This window comes from Myxocyprinus asiaticus, chromosome 6 (genome assembly GCF_019703515.2).
Source record: "Myxocyprinus asiaticus isolate MX2 ecotype Aquarium Trade chromosome 6, UBuf_Myxa_2, whole genome shotgun sequence".
Classification (NCBI taxonomy): domain Eukaryota; kingdom Metazoa; phylum Chordata; class Actinopteri; order Cypriniformes; family Catostomidae; genus Myxocyprinus; species Myxocyprinus asiaticus.
Genome location: NC_059349.1, coordinates 35,781,143 through 35,801,950, shown reverse-complemented (window position 1 = coordinate 35,801,950; position 20,808 = coordinate 35,781,143). Strand labels below are relative to the sequence as shown.

Below are 20,808 nucleotides of genomic sequence, written 5' to 3'. Positions count from 1 at the left end.
GTTTTTTTTTTCATCAGTTCTTTGCAATAATATGCTATACTGTACTTTACTTTAAATTGTTTAAAAATTATACTTTTGATCTACTATCCAGAAATAAACACAAAATTAAATTGTTATACAGTATATATATATATATATATATATATATATATATATATGTATATATGCTCATCATCAAAGCAGTACCTTTTTTCTCTTCCTGTCTGTGCAGGTCAAAGTGATTGGCAGAAGAATGCTGGCGCCAGGTGCCCAGAGGCAGGATGGCGTTGTGTTGGCAGAGAGCTGCGGTTGTTAGATGGTTCCTCTTGATGCTCCTGTGGCATTGGGCACCTCTGTGCCCACTGAGCTGGTTCCTGGCTCTGGCTGAGCCTCTGAACCAGAAAACCTCACCTTTCTCTTCCATCTCCGGCCGGAGCAATGGCCAGCTGGACTGGCTCCTGTCTGATAAAGGGCCCTTCCATCGCTGTCCAGAATACACTGAGTTCAAAGAACGCTTCCAACAAGGCTTCTCCACACGCTACAAAATCTACAGGTTTGTGCTGTGAAGATTATCTTATTAGTGGAAAATACTGGCTATCAATTTCCCTCAGGATTGACTAGCTATAATATAACACCAGCAGAATCATTAGTTTGTCTTTTTTTAATTGGCTTACATTGATTCTCAATACTTTTTTCACATTTTATGTAAAAAAAAAAAAAAATGGATTTCAATACGGTAAAATGTGTTAAATGTAGTTCACTAAAGACAGTCTTATTGGAAGCTAAAATCATTTTCAAATTAGCAAAATGAACAGGAACATTCATCATTATGCTGATGAAAAGTGCAATACATCAGATGCAACACTGTGGTGATTATTCAGTTGTTGACCAATTTTACTTACATGCGCATTGCATGTTGCTCTCTTATCATTTATTCAATACAGTTTATTTTAAATATTGATTACTAAGAATTAATTCCAGTCCATGTCAAATGCACATGCACAACAGGAAGGAAAGGTGTGTTTGCCACATTACTGACCTCCGCACCGTCAGGGAAAGTTTGGCCTTTTTGCCGTCTTCCTCTGCCCCCCACCAGTGCATAGTCTACTCTGTCCAACTCTCCCTGCTCACGAAATTCAGAACTCAGTGTGCCTACAGCAGCTGGGCAGTGAAAGGCCTGGGGAACTGTGATCGACTCAGTGAGGGGGAGACGAGCATCTGCCAGCACTGTTTGAAAGGTTGTCTTGCAGGCCAAAGAGTGTGTGTGGGTGTGATCCAGTGGGGTGTTTGTGTGCTTCTGTGTAGGCATCTTTTTGTTTGTATGTGTGTCTCCTGTATGCTGTATGTGCCTCATAGTTCAGATGCATTGTGTAAACAGCATCCCTGAACTCACACAGCAATGATGGGACTTCAGCTGGTCCTTGCATTGGTCCTTTGATATGCTAACTGATCTTTTAAAGAAGAGAAACTGGGTCTTGGTGAGGTGTCTAGGCTTGCACATCACAAGAGGAGAACACCAGCAAATATTTATTAAGGGACTGTACGTTTTACTGCTTCCTTGGGCACAACTCTCCTCTGGGGAGATTGGTTACATTGCACCAATGGATTCCCGGCAGAGTGAATTCTATGGTCTTTAGTCATACTGCCAGCTCCAGTGGGGATTTCTGTTGTAAAAGGAAAGAGATATGCACTTGCATTATTTTGCTTTGTTCCAAGGCTTTAGAAGCATACACAGCAGTTGACATTTAGATTAAAAAGTTACTCAATTTGGAACAATCTGTGAGCTCAATATAAATAAATAAATAAGCAGAAAGCCTTTCAAGAGAGAATATAACAGAACTACAGAAGTGACTTCCACTAGCATTCAATTGCTGAGCAGATGTGCTTACATTTGTTTGTTGTTTCATCTCAAACAATGAGTTGAATTAATAATGAACTGTAAAAAAATCCAAAAACACAAACTTTTGCACTGTGGGACCTTGTGTAATGGACAATGTAAGACACTTATACATCTAAATAATTAATTTCCCCATTAAAAGTTGTATCCCTAAAGAAATGAATTGTGCTTATGAAAAATATATCTAATAAAAATTTACTTAGATAAAGGCTCCAGTCAAGTAGTAGCCTACTAAAAGCTATTTTGAATTGACACAGGGCTGGGCTGTCTCATGAGGGCCACCATATTGAGATCACAAAACCAACCGAATACTACTCACTTAATCTCTGTAACCCCCCTGTTATCGAATACTTTCACAAATAATTATTTAATCATACAGTAGCTGACAGTGAATAGCGCATTTCATCAATGACATATTAGGGGGTGACAGCTTGGTCCCCAATATCATGTATAATAACTAGTCAAAAGTCAGGATTTCAATCAATTGACAAAGTTTACTGAAGATAAAGTGTTTTCTATTTTTCACAATTCCAATGGCAACAATCATAAAGACAGGTTACAGATGAGTTCAGGGAGCAAACTCTCCTAAATACAGAAATACTAGGATTTGTAGACATATGCAAAATCAGTTTACATCACGTATTTTCGTCACAACATTCTGATTGGTACAAACATAGGAAGACATAAACTATTTCAAACATGTTATTCATCAGACTGCCTGACAACAGAAATGTGAGACATAACATTTGTTATCAGAACCATAACTAATTCTAATACTTAGGCAGGTATCATGAGTTGTGGAGCCAGGCATGGACTACTAATGGAAACATGTATTTACGATTTCAGAGGAAGATAGAACAATGATGCACTACCCTTCCCATGTGGAACCAGTTTTATTTATTAACTCCCATTTGTGCTATTAGACCATCACGCCATTGGTGTTGCACAGGGTGACGGTAGTGACTACCAGTAGGGAACCACTCCTTGGAGGTACAGTAACCTGGAAAGATCTGGTTTCCAGAGGCAACAAGTATCAGCAAAAATAAAATCAAACGTGTAGACATCTGCAATCCATAAGTGATTGAGATAGAATGCAATTTAGTCTTTTGAAACAGGTAAATGGATAAATGCAAGTGTTCTGATGAGGTAAATTACTGTATGCCACATTTTTTTGTACAATAGAAGTTGGTCCACACAATTTAGAATTAATAAGACAAATGGCTGGCAACCTTGGAGATGCTTGCTTTGAATAACAATGGAGAAAAAAGTGGAACAGAGGCTTGAAAAGAAGCACCTTTGTGTTCTTTTGACTTGATGAGATTTCCCACTTCAATCATTCACCAAAGGATATTTTAGAAGTATTTGACAAACATTGTCTGAGCTTTCATAGATCAGAGTCAAATTTCACTCTCTATATTGATGTTTGCTAGTGCAGAATTTTTGCTGAGCAGCTTTTTTTTTTTTTGCTTTTTTTTGTCATTGTGTACTTTTGGTTTTTGCTGAAAGCATGATTGTGTCATTTCTTATTTGCTTAACTTTGGCGACTAATCCTTCTTTAAAAATCTATAGTTAAAGCTGCTTTCACAATACAATGCAGTCCCTGAAGGGAGGGGCTCATAAGCTTCTTCTCTATGCCCTTGAAAAAAGCAGCATGTGCCAATGTTTTAGTTCACTAAACAGATGCCCTTGAAGTTTTGCATGTAACATTCAGTTTAAAGAGTTAGACAGATTGTGATATGTTAGGCTATTGGCTGAATAGGTGACCAAACTGTTCAAATTGATTCAACAACCATCTGTTGAAAACATGGTGTCTTTTCATTCCATGTTTATTTCCAGAACACAGAAATAGTGGAACTAAAAGGCTTTGGATATATTGGTGTAAAGCCTATTGCTGCAATAGCTTTTCTTAATTGATGTACCACCAAGGTAAAATTCACATTGGACCTACAGTACTGTAAGTTACACAAGCAGTTACACCATTCTGCACGTGTTCTGTAAAGCTGTTTGCCATATTATTTTTAAGTTCTTTAGTTCATTGGTTTAACTGGTTTTGCTTCAGGTGGTGACCCAACATAGAACCAACATTGAATTTCTATGGTTTCATGCTCTCGGCAGCCATTACTGAACACACAAAACTCATTGTGGTTGGCACAGACCATGTTTATCCTTGTAAACCTGCCTTTAATGTAGTCTGGGTCGTATTTTCTTTTACTTTAAGTAGTTTTGTTCATGGATTTTCGAGGATGAGGGAATGTTACGTCAACAACAAAGGATATGTGAAACATTTTCGTACTTTAAAAAAAATAAATAAAATTATAAGCCTCTTTATATTGCTATCCTAACTATGTACAATAATACATAGTACATGTTTATTGCAGTCTATTATTTGCATTAGGCAATGTTTTTCCTGCTGTACATGGCCCTATCAGAACAGACCTGCCACCCATTTTTGGCTTACACCCCACCAGTTGAGAACCACTAGTCTAACTGTTTTTACCTAATATATATTCAGAAGTGAAATGTGGATAGTTGTCACCAGCCACAGTCTTTTTGGCAATAATGCCATTATTACCTTAATATCATTGTTATAAATGGAACTGGAAATTATAAAAACAGAAAGATGTAAATCTGCAATGTAATTTAGAAGGAAGCGCAGATGAGTAAAATGTTCTTGGATAACACTGAGTTCACTAAATGCTTCAGTGTCTCTGGGTGAGAAGGCAATATATCATACTTACAGTACTTTAGTTGACATGAAGGTCCTATTTCATTTCTTTTTTTTTTTTTTTTTTGATGGATAAAAGTCCAAATTCACTGGAACCAAATATTTCCTACACCCACTAAAGGACTGTGAGCCTGATAGTCTGTCACTCCAATCAAATTTACGTCAGATCTGATCTGATTTCATACTGATGTAAAATGTGAAGGTATTCACAGTGTGAACATCATGTCCCTGGAATGGATTGTCCAACCATTCCAGATGAAGGATCTTGCACAACTCAGGGGCCACTGAGAATTCTCATATTCCTTCTGCACTATTTTTTTTAATTGTTTGAAAAACGCATGTTGAGACCCCAGGTATCTGTTCTATTCTATTGTGCTCCCAAGAACTCATTCTGTTTGAACAGCTCCTTAAACTGTTAAGACATTTCTAAATTGTTACAGTCTTGTAGCAGTTTGGGTAATCAATATGTTGTCATCACATTTGTTAGAATATTTAAACAAGGTCGAACTTGATCTTTCATCACCTGGTGTTAAAGACATTTGCGTTTTCTATTTAGTTAATTTTTTTTCTTATTGAGGACCTGAGGGCACCAAGCTATAAAATCTAATTACTGCATATAGCACTGTGTCTCCTAGTGAGTAATTAAGATTCAAGCTATTTTCAATGTAAAATCAGTGTCTTGGCTCTACACTCTGACAAAATAAAACCCTCCATTCACAGCATATTGCTTTATACTATTAAGACCATTGTTCCATTTACTGAAAAAAGAAAACACTGCTTTGAAACAGCACTCTACTGGCTACTTGACAAGGAATACATTTTTTCTAGAACACGTTTTAAGTTTTTCTTAGAGGAAATGTTTAACCGACTCAAATTAGTAAATATGTGTTGTGAGGCACCCATTATTGTTCGAAACACAAACACCGTAGCAGAATACACTGCCAGCACCCGTTCACAGGGGAGAAGAAAGAGACTCTAATTGCTATTCAGTTTTTCCCCTCCTTTATTCAGCAAAATCTGCATAGTACTAACCACCATCCACATGGAATTTCTAAGTAGTATCAATGACTTTGCAATACAGCCCACCTTTGGGAAGAGGACATACTATTCATTGTATGCATCCATTAAAGGCATGTGTCTGTTTTACTGAGTCTGAGAAGTGAAGACATATTTTGTGAGTGTTCCATAGAGCACACCTGCCATCCCCCTCTTGATAGGCAGGCTCATACAAACAGGCCAGAAGACCCACTTTCAATTCAGCAGGGCGAAGTGTTGCAGATCAGCAGTTCTCTCTTTCGGGTGTGTGTGTGTGTGTGTGGCACAGATGCAGACTGCAAGTTAAAGGGATAGTTCACCCAAAAATTTAAATTCTGTCATGATTTACAGTACTCACCTTCATGTCATTCCAAACCCATATGGCTTTCTTTCTTCCATTTTTGAAGAATATCCTGACCACACTTTTCCAAAAAATGAAAGTGAATGACCATAAAAGTAGTCCATATGACTTGTGCGCTATGTTCCAAGTCTTCTGAAACCACTTTGTGAGAATCAGGCTGAAAATGTAAGCCGTTAGTCATTGAAAATCTAGACAACCAGCCTAACTCACCTTGGCACGTTCATGAGAGAAGAAGTTATGTCCAGTTCATGAACGAATCAATCTTTTAAGTCGAATCTTTTTGAAGAATAGTTTGATCCAGTATACAAAACGACTCTGACTGATTTGTTTAGACTGATCTGGTTCTTGAGTTCAACTGACTGACTCATCCGGTCACAGTGGTTAACAGTTTGTTAAAGGGATAGATTATCAGTGAATAACGGCTTTGATTTTAGTCTTTTCCACACACAAAGCTATTGTATGACTTCAGAAGTCTTAAAATGTAGCCCACAAGTTGTATGGAACACTTTTAGGATAGCTTTGCAGTGCTTTTTGTCATTTTAGAGCTTGACAGCCCCAGTCCTCATTCATTTTATTATATGGAAAAGAGTGGCCTGGATATTTTTCAAAATATAAAGTAGAAAGAAAGTAACACAGTTTGGAACAATATGAGGGGCATCAGAAGAACAATGCACAAACCAGCTAAAAAGATTAAAGCTGCATTTACTGCTTATAATTAGATGACAGTTTAGAGAAACAACAAATAAAGAAACTAAATTACAGCAGGTCTGTGTAGTGTTGAGATGCCCAGGTGCAGTGGCCTCCTGGTAAGGGAGTATTAAAAAGGAGAGTGTTTTAGATGAGAGTGTCCCACTCCCCAGCAGAGTTCCAGGTGCTATCAGCTGGTGCTAAAGCCCTTTAATTAAGACCATATATCATCATTAGCATATGGTCAGACAGCCACTGCTTTTTCTAATTAACTCCTAGAGATCTTTACGAACCACCCAATAGGCGATTCTTTTGGGTGATATGTTTAAGGAAGCACAAGCTCTGTTCTGTTTACATAACCCCAGAAAAACAGTGATTGGGATGTATATTCATTTTATGAAATTATGGTAGATACCATTTGAAATGAACTAGGAAAGGCAAAAAGGTGATTAGAAATGGTAAAAGGACCTAATATACTGTTTACTTTCCCTTATGCATTCATTCATCATTAACCTTTTAAATTTTATTTACTAACCTTTTAATTTTAAAATCTTGATGTTGATTAAAAAAAAGTCTATGGACAACATTTGCATCAACTACCGATGTGCAGGCATGATGCCAGAGTTTCTGTGAACTGTTACAAAAGCTGCCAATTGCATCATGTAAGCTCTACTGTTTATAGACCCAAAACATGTTTTTCCCTGCATTAAAATTAGATGCATCAATATTCAGCACCAAATTCCAATGAACATTTATGCATGCTTAGCTTTATCCTCTGCTGAAATCAGCATTTTCTCTTAATCTCACACCTTGCACAACCACATACTGTACACACACTCACACACAGACCTAGAGACATGGTTCCAACATTATTCAAAAAATAAGACTGGTTCCAAAATTCAACACGTGCTTTACTTTAGGCTGAGCTTGAAAGCACTTAACCGTGCTTGTTTTGTCTCACAGGGAGTTTAGTCACTGGAAAGTGAACAGCTTGGTGACAGAGAAGAGAGACTTCTTCAAAGCCCCACTGCCTTTGGCACCAGAGTTTTTACGCAACCTCAGGCTTCTGGGGAGAAGGCCGAGCCTTCAGCAGATCCACGAAAACCTGATCAAGAAATATGGCACTCATTTCTTGGTATCAGCCACACTGGGAGGTAAGCCAACATTGCACTAGTTCTACTGTATGTAAAGGATGGAACTGAAAAATGCATTTTTTTTTTTTTTAATTATTATTTATTTATTTATTTATTTTATTTTAAAGGGATAGTTCACCCAAAAATGAAAATTATCTCATCATTTACTCACCCTCATGCCATCTTAGATGTGTATGATTTTCTTTCTTCTGTTGAACACAAACAAAGATTTTTAGAAGAATACCTCGGCTCTGTAGGTCCTCACAATACAGGTGAATGGGTTCCAAAAAGCATATAAAGGCAGTATAAAAGTAATCCATAAGACTCCAGTGGTTAAATCCATGTCTTCAGAAGCTACTGTATATGATAAGTGGGGGTGGGAAACAGATCAATATTTAACTCCTTTTTAACTATTAATCTTTACTTTCACATTCTTCTTTTATTTTTGGCAATTTGCATTCTTCATACATATCGCCACCTACTGGGCTGGGAGGAGAATTTATAGAAAAAAGGATTTAAATATGTATCTGTTTCTCACCCACACCTATCATATCGCTTCTGAAGACATGGATTTAAACCACTGGAGTCATATAGATGACTGTTATGTTGCCTTTATGTGCTTTTTGGAGGTTTAAAATGTTGGTACCTATTCACTTGCATTGTGAGGACCTACTGAGCTGATATATTCTTCTAAAAATCTGTGTTTGTGTTAAGCAGAAGAAAGAAAGTCATACACATCTGGGATGGCATGAGGGTGAGTAAATGATGAGAGAATTTTCATTTTCGGGTGAACCATCCCTTTAACGAGTCATTTTGGTAACAAATTCTATGAAACCTGTATATATAATATATAATGCATTATGAAGGTTTTTTTTTTATAATGCCTTATAATACCCTTTGCAATCTATAACTTTTCATAATCAATAACCAATCTATAATCTATAACTAATCTATAACTTTTCATAAATAATTGAAACCACAGTTTCACAGTTTCACCAAGACTTTCACCCACTGTTGCACTTGTGTATATGGTTGAGTGTCAATAAAGGGATTTAGATTTTTTTTTTTTTTTATTTGATTATAATACCTATATTTAAGTTTTACTTTTTAAAAGTATATATGATCATGCCACAATTTAATGTCATCAAACTGGCTGTTTTGACTTGGGTCAGTAAGCTAGCAACCACCCAGAACACCTTAAAAATCACATAGCAAGACCCTGATAACCACCCACAGCACCCTAGCATCATAACAGCAAATTTTGCATTGGTAAGCATCACTCATATATTTTCTTCAGAAAGTGTAAATTCTAGTTTTAAATGTAAAAGAAACAGAAACCAGACTGCAAAGGCATCCCAGACTATTTTGACTAAATTGCTGTTTGACATCCTCAGTAAAACTTTACCCATTTTCAGACAGTAATTCTCTTCTCCCTCTGGCACCCAAATAATAAGTAGGGCAGCTTGTCCCAGTGGTGGTTTCAAACTTTTTCACTGTCTCTAGTTGCATCTCTATGATGCAGGCTCTAATTATAATGTCACTTATCGGTGGATGTACTGTATGCAGTGAAGCTGCAGAACTTTAGTGACAAGGGAGACGAATGAAGTGGTAAAGCTACAGTGAACGCTGATAATTAACGTCTCAAAGCCAAGGAAATGAGGGGACAATGCTGTTGCATGCATACTAATAAGACTGACACAAATAACAACACTTAGGCTCCACAGAAAGTTGCAGACACTTTCCAGCCCTTAAATGATTGAAGATATTTCTCTGAACTTTAGGTTTAGCCTCACATCAAAAAAGTACTTAGAATAAAAATCTTAAATTGATCATCAGAAGGAATCCGTGTTTATAACAACCTCCCTTTGAGATAAACTCCTTTTCATTGGAATCTTTATTGCTTCTCTGTCTTCACTTCTGTAATTCATATTTAATGAAGCCTTGAAAAAAACATTTGAAAAGAATGTATTGATCTCATATGATAGCACACTTGGACAACCGCCTGACAGTACGAGTAGAACTCATTGTCACTTTGCTGCACAATGTCCTAGGAAAGTGAAGGCTTCATATATTTTTTCAACCATCTCTCACACTTTTGGTTCTGCATGCTTCTTTCCTAAGGGGAGGAATCGCTCACAATCTTCTTGGACAAACATAAGCTGACTAAAATGACAGAGGGAAACGGAAACAGCTCCGTGGTCTCCCTGGAAATCTTGCACCAGTTGGCGGCGTCATACTTCACAGACAGAGAGAGCACCCTGCGAAGACTGCACCACCTGCAGATCGCTACATCTGCCATCAAGGTAATAGAGAAGACCGCCTATTTCGTATTCATCCAGCTTCAGCTATGATTTCCCGGCATTATAATTTTAGAGTGATTGTGAGGTGAATTCATTAAGCAGTTGTACCACTTTTGCATATGGTGTTTCAGCACAAAAACATGCATCTTATTTACTAACCACCCGCAATCCAGTTTAACCAGGCGCTAAATACTCTGAAATAGTGCTGTGCTGAGTATTTTATTAAAGGAATGGTTCAACCAAAAATGAAAATTCTGTCATTATTTACTCACCCTTGTGTCGGAACCCATATAAAATTCTTTCTTCTGCAGAACACCAAAGGAAATACTGTAATTTAATCAATATCCTGTTTGCTGAATTCAATACAATGGCAGTACATAGAGACTCACTTTAACACTAAATAAAGCACCCAACAGTGTCATTAGTTGCTTTCACATATAAAGCCTTTTCTAGAAAATTACAGCAATTTTAGTTTAGAAGTCATGTGTGAATACGACCCATTTGAAAATATCTGTAAATATAGCACTGGCTATTTTCCTGAATGAGAAGTTGTAACATTACCTGAAAAGTTCAGTTTTGATGCTATGTGTAAACAGAGTGGTAAGATTAACAGTTGAGCACATACGAGGTCAGGACGTGCTGACATAAGACGTAGATGATTGATTTACTTTGGAATAAAAAAAAAATGTAATTAAATTAAACAGATAGTAAAATTATTCCATTCCTTCGATGGGTGTATAAAAATATTTGATATTTTAGAGCCAACTATAATGGAAGTCTCATAGTGTATGATGCTCCAGGACTCAAATCTGAAGTCATATGATGAGCAGCCAATGGAAATCGACAGTGCACGGCAACAACACTGGACCGCAAAGAAATGGAGATGGAGAACAAGTGCTCAAATTGAAGAAAATATTTAATGCCACTCACCTCCAACTCACATCGCAGTCTCCATCTTTCCACCCAATACTGCACCCAAATGTGCTTGGCTGTTTCTTTTAAGACTCGGTACAGAGAAGCAGCAAAATCAACAGCAGCGCTGTTTACATTTGTCATGTTTCTCTTAGCACGGGGGTGTTTCCACGTAAATTTGTGATCGGACCGACTTGGTCATGGAGTGATCCTCAGTGGTTTAGTGTGTGATGCCCAGTCTGTAGCAATTTACATAGTCGGTAAGTGTGTGACACAAAGTATTTTTTTGATTCTGTTCAGATTTTGTTCAGAATTTGTGTCGTGTAATCCAGCCTTAAAGAGCTTCTTTGGAAATTTGTCGACTGATAAAATAACTAACTACATCTCAGTTAAATGGCATTTGGGTGCTGATGTGTGAATGGTAGCAAAATGAAAAAAAGACAGAAAGACATTTCATGTGTGAATAGCAGATGTGGTGCATTTACTAGTAAAGTCAATCCTACAGTTGTACTGCAATTTACCAGGTTTCATGTGTGAAATTGGCTATTAAAGAAGTCCATGCAACTCGTTCATCAATGGTTCCATTTGTTAACATTAGTTAATGGATTAGGTATCATGAACAACCAATTAACAATATGTTTGTTACATCATGTATTAATCTTTATTAATGTTAGTTAATTAAGTATTGTTTATTGTTAGTTCATGTTAACTAATGTTGTTAACTAATGAATGGAACCTTATTGTACAGTATTACCATTGTGCCTTATTTACAAAACAAAAATGACCATTGCACTATTACCACCACTTTTTATTTAAAAGAGATACATTTAGAGATACTTCTGTACATTTTCTAATGACCATGGCAGCAGTTATTCATCAAATTATGATTTATGATTTTTTTGTGTTTTTTTTTTTTGTTGTTGTTTTTGTGTTATCTCATTTGCATAATTCCTTTAATAAATAGGGTGCTAAACTGCATAGACACCACAATCAAATAAAGAGCACTATCAGTGGACACAATTCATTCTTAGTAAAATCCCCGCACTGTGTTTATTTGTTCATGTGCTCCAGGTTAACTAAGCTAATTTTACTAAGAGTACAAATTAAACCACTAATTAATTTCACATTTGTGTTCTCCTTAATTTAAAAGTTTACCAGCATGTCAGCCAATTCTCTGTTGTTTTTCTTTGTGTGTTGAGCCTTTGATTACCATAGCCAACTGAACTCAACCAACTGAATATTCAGCTTGTGGTACTTATTTTTTACCATTATGGGCAGTTGTGATGCATGTTTATTGCCATGGAAATTCTTCAGCAATTAAGGTCCTTACATTTGCACTTTAAGCAGCTATGATGTGTCAAGTGCCCTTGGTGTAACTCACAGCTGCTGAGTGGGTGTAGAACGGTTAGTGACTGCAACATCATGATTCCTTCAGAGTGAGCTCTCCAGGAAATTATGCTGCTGAAAGGTGAACGGAGACAGATATTATTGACTTTCTGTCAAGATATGCAGACGCCTGCTTGCATATATTCACAGTTTTATATAAGGGACATTTCTGTTGCGGTTTAAGATGCAGGTTTTGCAAAACATATTTCCAACTGGCAAAGGTGATGACTAAATGAGATTTTGTTAATTTGTGTATGGGAATGTTTTTTGATTAGCATTAGACTTGCTAATTACATAAGCATATTTTTACCACAATCGAGAGAATGCATGCCAACATTGCAAAAGCTGATTATGCAATATACTCCCATGTGAAAGGCAAACACATTAACTATACATTTGGTCAAAACTGAGTTATGACCGAAACTGGGTCTCTTAGACTATGATCATTCTGGTCTAATCAGGTTTAACCTAACTGTTCTCAGAAAATTGCAGTAACTACGAAATCTACACTAAAACCTTTGAAGCCATTTGTATCAGTTTCATTGCCGGTGCAGTAACTGTATGGTTTCGGCCAGTATACCAATGATCCTGTTTTTTTAGTCACCCTAGTGCTGGCTGATCAGTCAAAATGAAGTATGGCACTTTCAAGCTCTGTCAAACACATTTAAAGCCAAAATTTCTCTTCTGCACCTTCATTTTTGCAAGGTATTTCAGCCCGACAAAAGGTGGGGTGGCTTGTAATGAAAGCAGGAGCATTTTACACCGATTAAATATAGAGTGGATCTGTGGCTCTGTGGAAATATAATGACTTTCCCTTTGGGCTGCGATATGCTTTTCATTAGCCTGAGCTTTCCCTACACAACATCAGCAGAGAAGTTCAATTTAACACAGATCCTTTACAGTTTAATGTCAATATGGCCACAGACCAATTGGGAAACATCTGCATATAAAATTAATATCTGCAGCAAATATGCACTTAATATGAAGCACTTTGATCTGGATTGCAAACTATATAAACACATCAAGCTCTTCGAATTAACATAGATGGACAACATGTACATAAATTGTGCACTGAGGAGCTAGTGATTTGTTAACATATTGTTAAGGGGATAGTCCACATAAAATTATAAATGCAGTCATTATTCACTCACCCTCATGTTGTTCCAAACTATTTCTTTCTTCTATGGAACACAAAAGGAGACTGACTGACAAGCAGAATTAAAAATGTATCCTAGTGTTCCACGAAAGAAAGAAAGTCATACGGGTTTGGAACAACACGAGGGTGAGAAAATGATGGCAGAATTACATTTTCATGTGAACTATCTATTTAAAATTACTACTTGTGCATGAGACATGTGTCCATGGCAACAGTAATGGGCACTCTGTGACAGGCACATTTTTGGTGAAATTGTTTTGGTGTACACCTAAAAAGGGCTTTCAGAGTGTTCTCCAGTAACGCTTTAGGGAGCAGCCTCTTCTACCAGGTGTTTTTGTCAAGGGAGAGCCAATGAGACGTTGCGAGGCTACTGGGCCTACCTTTGACTGCTTCCTTCCAGCACCCTGTGTGCAAATCAGACTGATGAATTGGGCACCAATGCAGAAGTAGGTTATAGAATGGCTCATCAATAATGCCATAAAGGATGATCAATTACACACAAAAAGGAGTGCAAAAAGCACACCAGGAAGCTGCTTCTGAGGACGTCACTTTGCCTCCATGTAATCAGATACCACTTAAGGCCAAAAATAGCCTGAGAAACCAAGGCGGGTTTAGTGGTGATTAGATTTTGGAGGAACAAACATCCTGCGATTAGCTGGTTTTCACAGATCTAAGAGATTCTATTGACTCAACTTAAATGGAAAATGGTAACATTTACACAGCTCTGGAGATGTTTAATATACTGTATATGTGTAATTTCATAAAGTTTACCATTCAGCCTTAGACATGAAGGACTCTCCCCCTCTCTATAATACAACCATTTGTCATAATGACATACTATTAAAAGTCACCTCTGTGTAGGGCAAGGATCTCAGAGTTACCACCAAAGCTATAGCCTGGAACATAAGAGAAATCTAATTGTACAGACCATGTTAAAAGACTAGGTACATGTCATGAAAGGTGACACTTCTTTAAACATGCAAGGACATTTCACATGCAAGTGTTCGAATAGTAATGGAGTGAAAAAAAAATAATGACTTGCTAAAGCATTATACAGAATTAATGCACAAATGTAAAAAAAAAAAATATATAAAAATGTGGACATGTACAGTACCAAGGTATTCTTTGAATATACATGTAAATGAATAATGCAGACATTTAGAACCATGCATGTACTGTATCAAAGTAACCTGATATTACCATCTAATACAATCACTGTACAATGGTACCACCAGAGTACATTTTAGTAAGGGTGAAACCAACAGTCAGGGTTGGGAGGGTTTCTTTTAAAATGTAATTCATTACAAATACCTATTACTAAGTCTAATGTAATAAGTAACTTAATCCAGTTACCTTGATAAGAAAGCAATGTAATCAGATTACTTTTTGATTATCTCAAGATCGCATTGATGAATAAAGTCAAGAGAAAAGCAATATGTTCTCGATGAATTTTAAACATACCTTCTGAATGCAAACAAACCGTGTTTGAAAATTTTTTATGAGTGATGTAGCTATTATTATATATAAGAAAAAATCATGAAAAACAGGGACACCGCCTCCTTAATAGGAAAACAGAATATGTTCAAATGTAGAACAACTCCACATTTTTAACCAAATCAGGTGAGTCCTCTATCTGTTATAGAAAATAATTTATTTTCTCATCAAACAAAAACAGTTAGAACAGATGCACTGAATTATGTCTTGGTTAATGTAATGAGGTAATGTGGGCAAGGAGGAGGCGGGAACCGGCTAAACAGTCAATGTAAAGTTTAATGATAAAACCCAACACAAAACAAACATAAACAAACATAGACACACATGCAACGCAGCCGCGTGCATCTCTCTCTCGAACTGGTGCCTCCGGCTAGTCTTTATCCCCCCCCCGGCTGATTAGCCCGATTCAGGGCCGGCCATGTGTCCTCACAGCCCGGCCCCGCCCTCCACCTCGTCATAGTTAACATTAAAAAATTTGACAGGATATACCTCAAATTCAAAAACACTACAAAGTTGAATTCTGCCATGTATTGCTGTTAGCATGTAGAATAATTGGCACTGACCATTCATTAACTTCTGACTGCAATAGGTAGATCACATACTACCTTCATCATCATTATTATTATTACTGCCTCCAGTGCCTGTCATCTTGTTTTAAAGAATAGATAAAAATAGATTTAAACCTTTTTAGTGTATCTTGATTTACTTTTTCCTACTTTCTATGAGTTTTAAAATGTTACATTTGCCAGTATTTCTCCCTCACCCATACTTTTGAACGGTTCTTAACAATACATTTATAATAAGTATCAAAATCAGATAAATTATCCATTGCACTTTTCCCCTAAGAATTTAATAAAATGTTCAATTCATTTGGTATTCATGTGTACAATCTGGATTATTTTTTTTAACAAAAAAAAAAAAAAAAAAAGAAATACTGTCCCAATTACTGTTATCATTACAACATGAAAGCATTTCAGAGAACAATTTTAGAGTTTCAACTAAAGTTAAGATGGGAATGAGAAGTCACACTAAAGTTTTGACAGTAGGCATCCCATGGACTGGAATACGGGCTGTTCGCTGAGGGGAGTGGTCGTTTATTCGCTTCTATTCCTGCTCCTGTGAAAACGATCGACAGACGGAATTTAGGGAACACTTATGACTAATTTTATCCTTGCTAACATGATTTTCGTGTGGGTCTTACCCTTAAATGATTCTTTAAATTATATGTCAGGCCCTTGGAAAATCACTGCATCTTCACAGCTAGAAGGTAAATTTCACTGAACTGTAATTTTGTTTCCCTTTTCTCCATTGTAGAGACAAGAATGTTGGAATTTCCACAAAAATTATATTAGACCTCCAGTGGCCATTGCGATGAAATGGCACTTTTAATGGTTTGACCATGTTTGTCTTGAGAGCGCAGTGTTGATGTAAGACAGGTGTAATTTACACATGTAACAGTAAGTGGCAAGAGAGAACCAGAAGAGATATCCAGTGCGCATCTGATCATATCTGTGCCACTATAATTTAGAGAGTCCAGCAGGGGGTGCTCACCCTGCAGACTGTGTAGGTCCTAATGCCCCAGTATAGTGATGGGGACACTATACTGTAAAAAGGCACCATCCTTCAGATGAAACGTTAAACCGAGGTCCTGACTCTCTGTGGTCATTAAAAATCCCAGGACACTTTTTGAAAAGAGTAGGGGTGTAACCCCGGTGTCCTGGCCAGATTCAACCCATTGGCCATTATCAGTCATGGCTTCTAGTAATCCCCATCCATTAATTGGCTCTATCACTCCACTCTCTCCTCTTCACCAATAGCTGGTGTGTGGTGAGCCTACTGGCTCACTATGGCTGCCGTCACATCATCCAGGTGGATGCTGCACACTGGTGGTGGTTGAGGAGAGTCCCCTGTTCACTGTGTAAAGCGCTTTGAGTGTAGTGTCAGAAAAGCGCTATATAAATGTAACGTTCATTCAGCAAGCAGCGGTCTTTATCATTTTATGTCAGGAGGACCTTTTGTTATTTTTTTATATATTGAAAATGTAATCCTGCTAGCAATCCCAATTTTTAACAAATATAACTGTAATCTAAATATGTTGAGTTTTTATGTAACTGTAACAGATTACAATTACACATTTCTTGTATCCTGATTACGTAACACCGTTACAAGTATTATGTTACTCCCCAAAGCCTGCTAACAGTAGATATTCAGTCTCATTCTGTCAGGCTATAAATAACATTCTAAAAAACACTAGTATTTAATAGACAAATGAACCTTGTTTGGGGAGAGCTGCCTCTAGATAGTTGGCACTGGTCAAGCCAACTAACAGCGCTGTAAAATCAACTTCAGCTGTCAAATTCAATGAAGCTCAGAACCTGCACTTAAAATCCTGTCACATGTCATGAACTCCTAATCAGCTGAATCCCAGCTTTCAGAGTGCATCTGCATTCTTTAGCCAAGTGTGCTTCACATAGTGGAAGCAGAGGCATTTTTGACAAATGAGTCACCTTGACATGCATTTCTCTAGCATCTCAATTGGCATGGAATAGGTTGCGCTCTGTGGTCTGTGGAGTAATCTGGGTTTTTGGCTGATGTGAGATGTTGGAGAAATGGAGAGGAGTGTACCCCAGGCCTTCATTTACTTTGTTATGCCCTTAAGAAAAGCATGTTGAGAAAACTATGGAAAACAGAGCTGCCGTAAACAACAACATATGACTTTCTCGGAGGAGGCAGTGTTATCTGGTTGTTTTGGCAGATCTGATGTCATTCCTTAAGTGGATCAGATTTTTTCAATATTAAGTGGTGCTGACAAACAATGTACTGTGCATGAATTTGGGGAGAAAAGCAGAAGGGTGACAGGTAAATAATATTAAAGCTGAGAGCTATGAGAGGGTTCAATACAAGTTAAGCTCAGTCGACAGCATTTGCGGCATAATGTTGATTACCACAAAAATTATTTGACTCATCCCTCTTTTTCTTTGAAAAAATAAAATCTGGGTTACAGTGAGACACTTACAAAGGGGCCAATTTTTTGAGGGTTTAAAGGCAGAAATGTGAAGATTATTAATTTATAAATAAGCACTTACATTCTTCTGTTAGCTTGTTTATTATTTGAGCTATAAAGTTGTTTAAATCTTAATTTTTACAGTGATTTTAGAGTTTTAGGGTTTGTTGATATTACATTGTCATGGCAGTGAAGTTGTAAAATTGGCTATAACTTTACACAGAAAATCTTAGTAAGTGATTTTATCACATTTAAATCATGTTAACATGTTTGTTTTTTTTTTTTTTTTCACCCAATTTGGAATGCCCAATTCCCAGTGCGCTTTTTAAGTCCTTGTGGTCGTGTAGTGATTTGCCTCAATCTGGGTGGTGGAGGATGAATCCCAGTTGCCTCTGCATCTGAGACCATCAACCTGTGCATCTTATCACGTGGCTTGTTGAGCGCGTTGCCACGGAGACATAGTGCATGTGGAGGCTTCATGCCATCCACCACGGCATCCGTGCTCAACTCACCATGCGCTCCACCGAGAACGAACCACATTATAGCGAACACGAGGAGGTTACCCCATGTGACTCTCCCTAGCAACCGGGACAATTTGGTTGCTTAGGAGACCTGACTGGAGTCACTCAGCATGCCCTGGGATTCGAACTAGCGAACTCCAGGGGTGGTAGCCAGCGTCTTTTACCACTGAGCTACCCAGGCCCCTTAACATGTATATTGTTAAGGTCTTGTGGCTATACTTTTAAAACAGTGATTATTTTAGTGTTTACAGATTGGTCTCTTTCACTTCCATTGTAAGTGCCTCACTGTAACCCAGATTCGTGCTTGCTTTTTTTTTTTTTTATAAAGAAAAGGAGGTGCAAGTCAAAATAAATGTTTGTGGTAATTGATATTATGCCACAAGTGCTGGTGGTTGAGCTTAACTTGTATTGAACTTTTGTAAATAAATAATATCCTAACACATGAAACAAACTGGGCTAAATATTGTATTAGTATTAGCCATATGACCATGTGACAGATGAATTTAAATGGCTAGTTGCATTTTATTGTTTGCATTAAGTATTGTTCTTTCTCTGCTGTCTGCAACCTTATGGGACATTTTTTGAGTCACGACCCAAGTTGAGAACAATTTATAAATTGCATTTATAAAACAGCAGCAACCGCATTGAGATAAAGACACAAATGTTCACAAACAGTTAAATTTTTTTATCAATACTATTCAGAATTAACAATTCTTCCACCAAATAATATAGTTCATAATACTCACCAAGAAATGTAGCATCTTGGTGCATCAATATAGAATGTGCAGTCACAGGTTGAACCACAAAACACAGTATGAACCATTCTGTTTATATACAGTATAGCTCTTGTAATATTAGTCTCAGTACAGCAAAAGTCTCAATTAAAAAAAATAAAAATAAACCTGTGAAATGACAGATCACAGCAACAACATGAGCTGTTTATTCTATAAGACCTTGAAAAGTTGGTAGGACAAATAATGAAAAAAGTGAATGATTTCCACATGAAGAATGCAGGTTTTATGAAGACAGTTATAAGGATAAGTGTCTGTATTTATGTGTGAGGTAAACAGCCTAAAGTCCTATTGAGATCAGAGCTGCAGTAACTGATCATAAATGACAAGTGATCTAACGAGATACTGAAGGGTGTGGAGGAGGGCATGTGAACTGGGACTTTGCACTTTTCGGGAAAAATACAGCAGTTCATAAAATAAAGATAAAGCGTGCACATGCATGCACATATTATGATAAATGCTGATGCTCCCTCACTAAAACTGTGTAAACATCTTCATAGAGACTTCATGTTATTGCTGAGTTTCTACTGTTTGTTGATCTGAAGAATTTTTCAAATATACAAATCTATTTAAAGTCATGTGGTGATAATTTGTGACAGATAAGAAGAGGACTGTAAAGTTGAAGCGGAAAGCCGTCATTAATCAATGACACAGTGTTGTTGAGTTACTTCAAACACATAGTTTGCTGTTTTCAACACTGCATATACAAACAGCTTGGCAATATGTCAGAAATAAAGCAGATCAGGAAAAGAGTGATAAACTAAAATATTCTCCAAATTGATCACTGTTATTTCAGTATAAGCTCAGTTGAAGACGAACTGAAATCCAACAGAGAGAAGAAAATACTGTGACAAAATGGAAATTACTTTCTTTGAAAAACCATACAGATGAAATATCCAAACTAATGATTATGGCATTATGAGGACATAGTCCCAAATCATTTGCATTTTTGTGTTGGATTAGTGTTGGATTAGCAACACTATTGCATTTCGAGACAAAGACCTGACAAAGATATGTAAAATCATAAATATTGTGACATCTGTTTATGTCAAAGCAGAGGCAGCACCAAGCCTCCAAAAGTGGTTGGGGAAAATTTGAAAGATGCATAACACCTCCATAAGAATATTTTGCAAGATATTTCATGCATATCAGAGCATTTTATAGGCTTAAAACATGGTCAAAAGTTTGTGAATGCAGAACCACCGTGCTTTTGTTTTAACATCAGTTTTGGAGTTATTAGCTAGAGTGGGACTCTTCTGAAAACAGAATCCATTGCCAAGTTACCATATAAAACATGATACATGGTGAATTTTAATTCAGTGGTGTTTTCTTAATCTTTTCCTTGAAACAGAAAATACATTCGGCAGGATATTTGCCATAGGTGATTGACACAGGATATCTATCAGTTTCTATAGCATATATAAATA

General features: G+C 37.0%; 1 protein-coding gene across 1 annotated transcript in view; it reads left to right on the top strand.

The window, feature by feature from the left end:
• Window positions 1-20,808, top strand: part of LOC127442221 (BMP/retinoic acid-inducible neural-specific protein 3-like) — a 180,051-nt gene that overhangs the window by 79,911 nt on the left and 79,332 nt on the right. Inside the window, exons 2-4 of the mRNA XM_051700090.1 lie at window positions 212-532; window positions 7,648-7,838; window positions 9,939-10,120. Coding sequence (XP_051556050.1) covers window positions 261-532; window positions 7,648-7,838; window positions 9,939-10,120 — 645 coding nt within the window. The 5' untranslated portion in view covers window positions 212-260. The remainder of the gene's footprint in view (window positions 1-211; window positions 533-7,647; window positions 7,839-9,938; window positions 10,121-20,808) is intronic.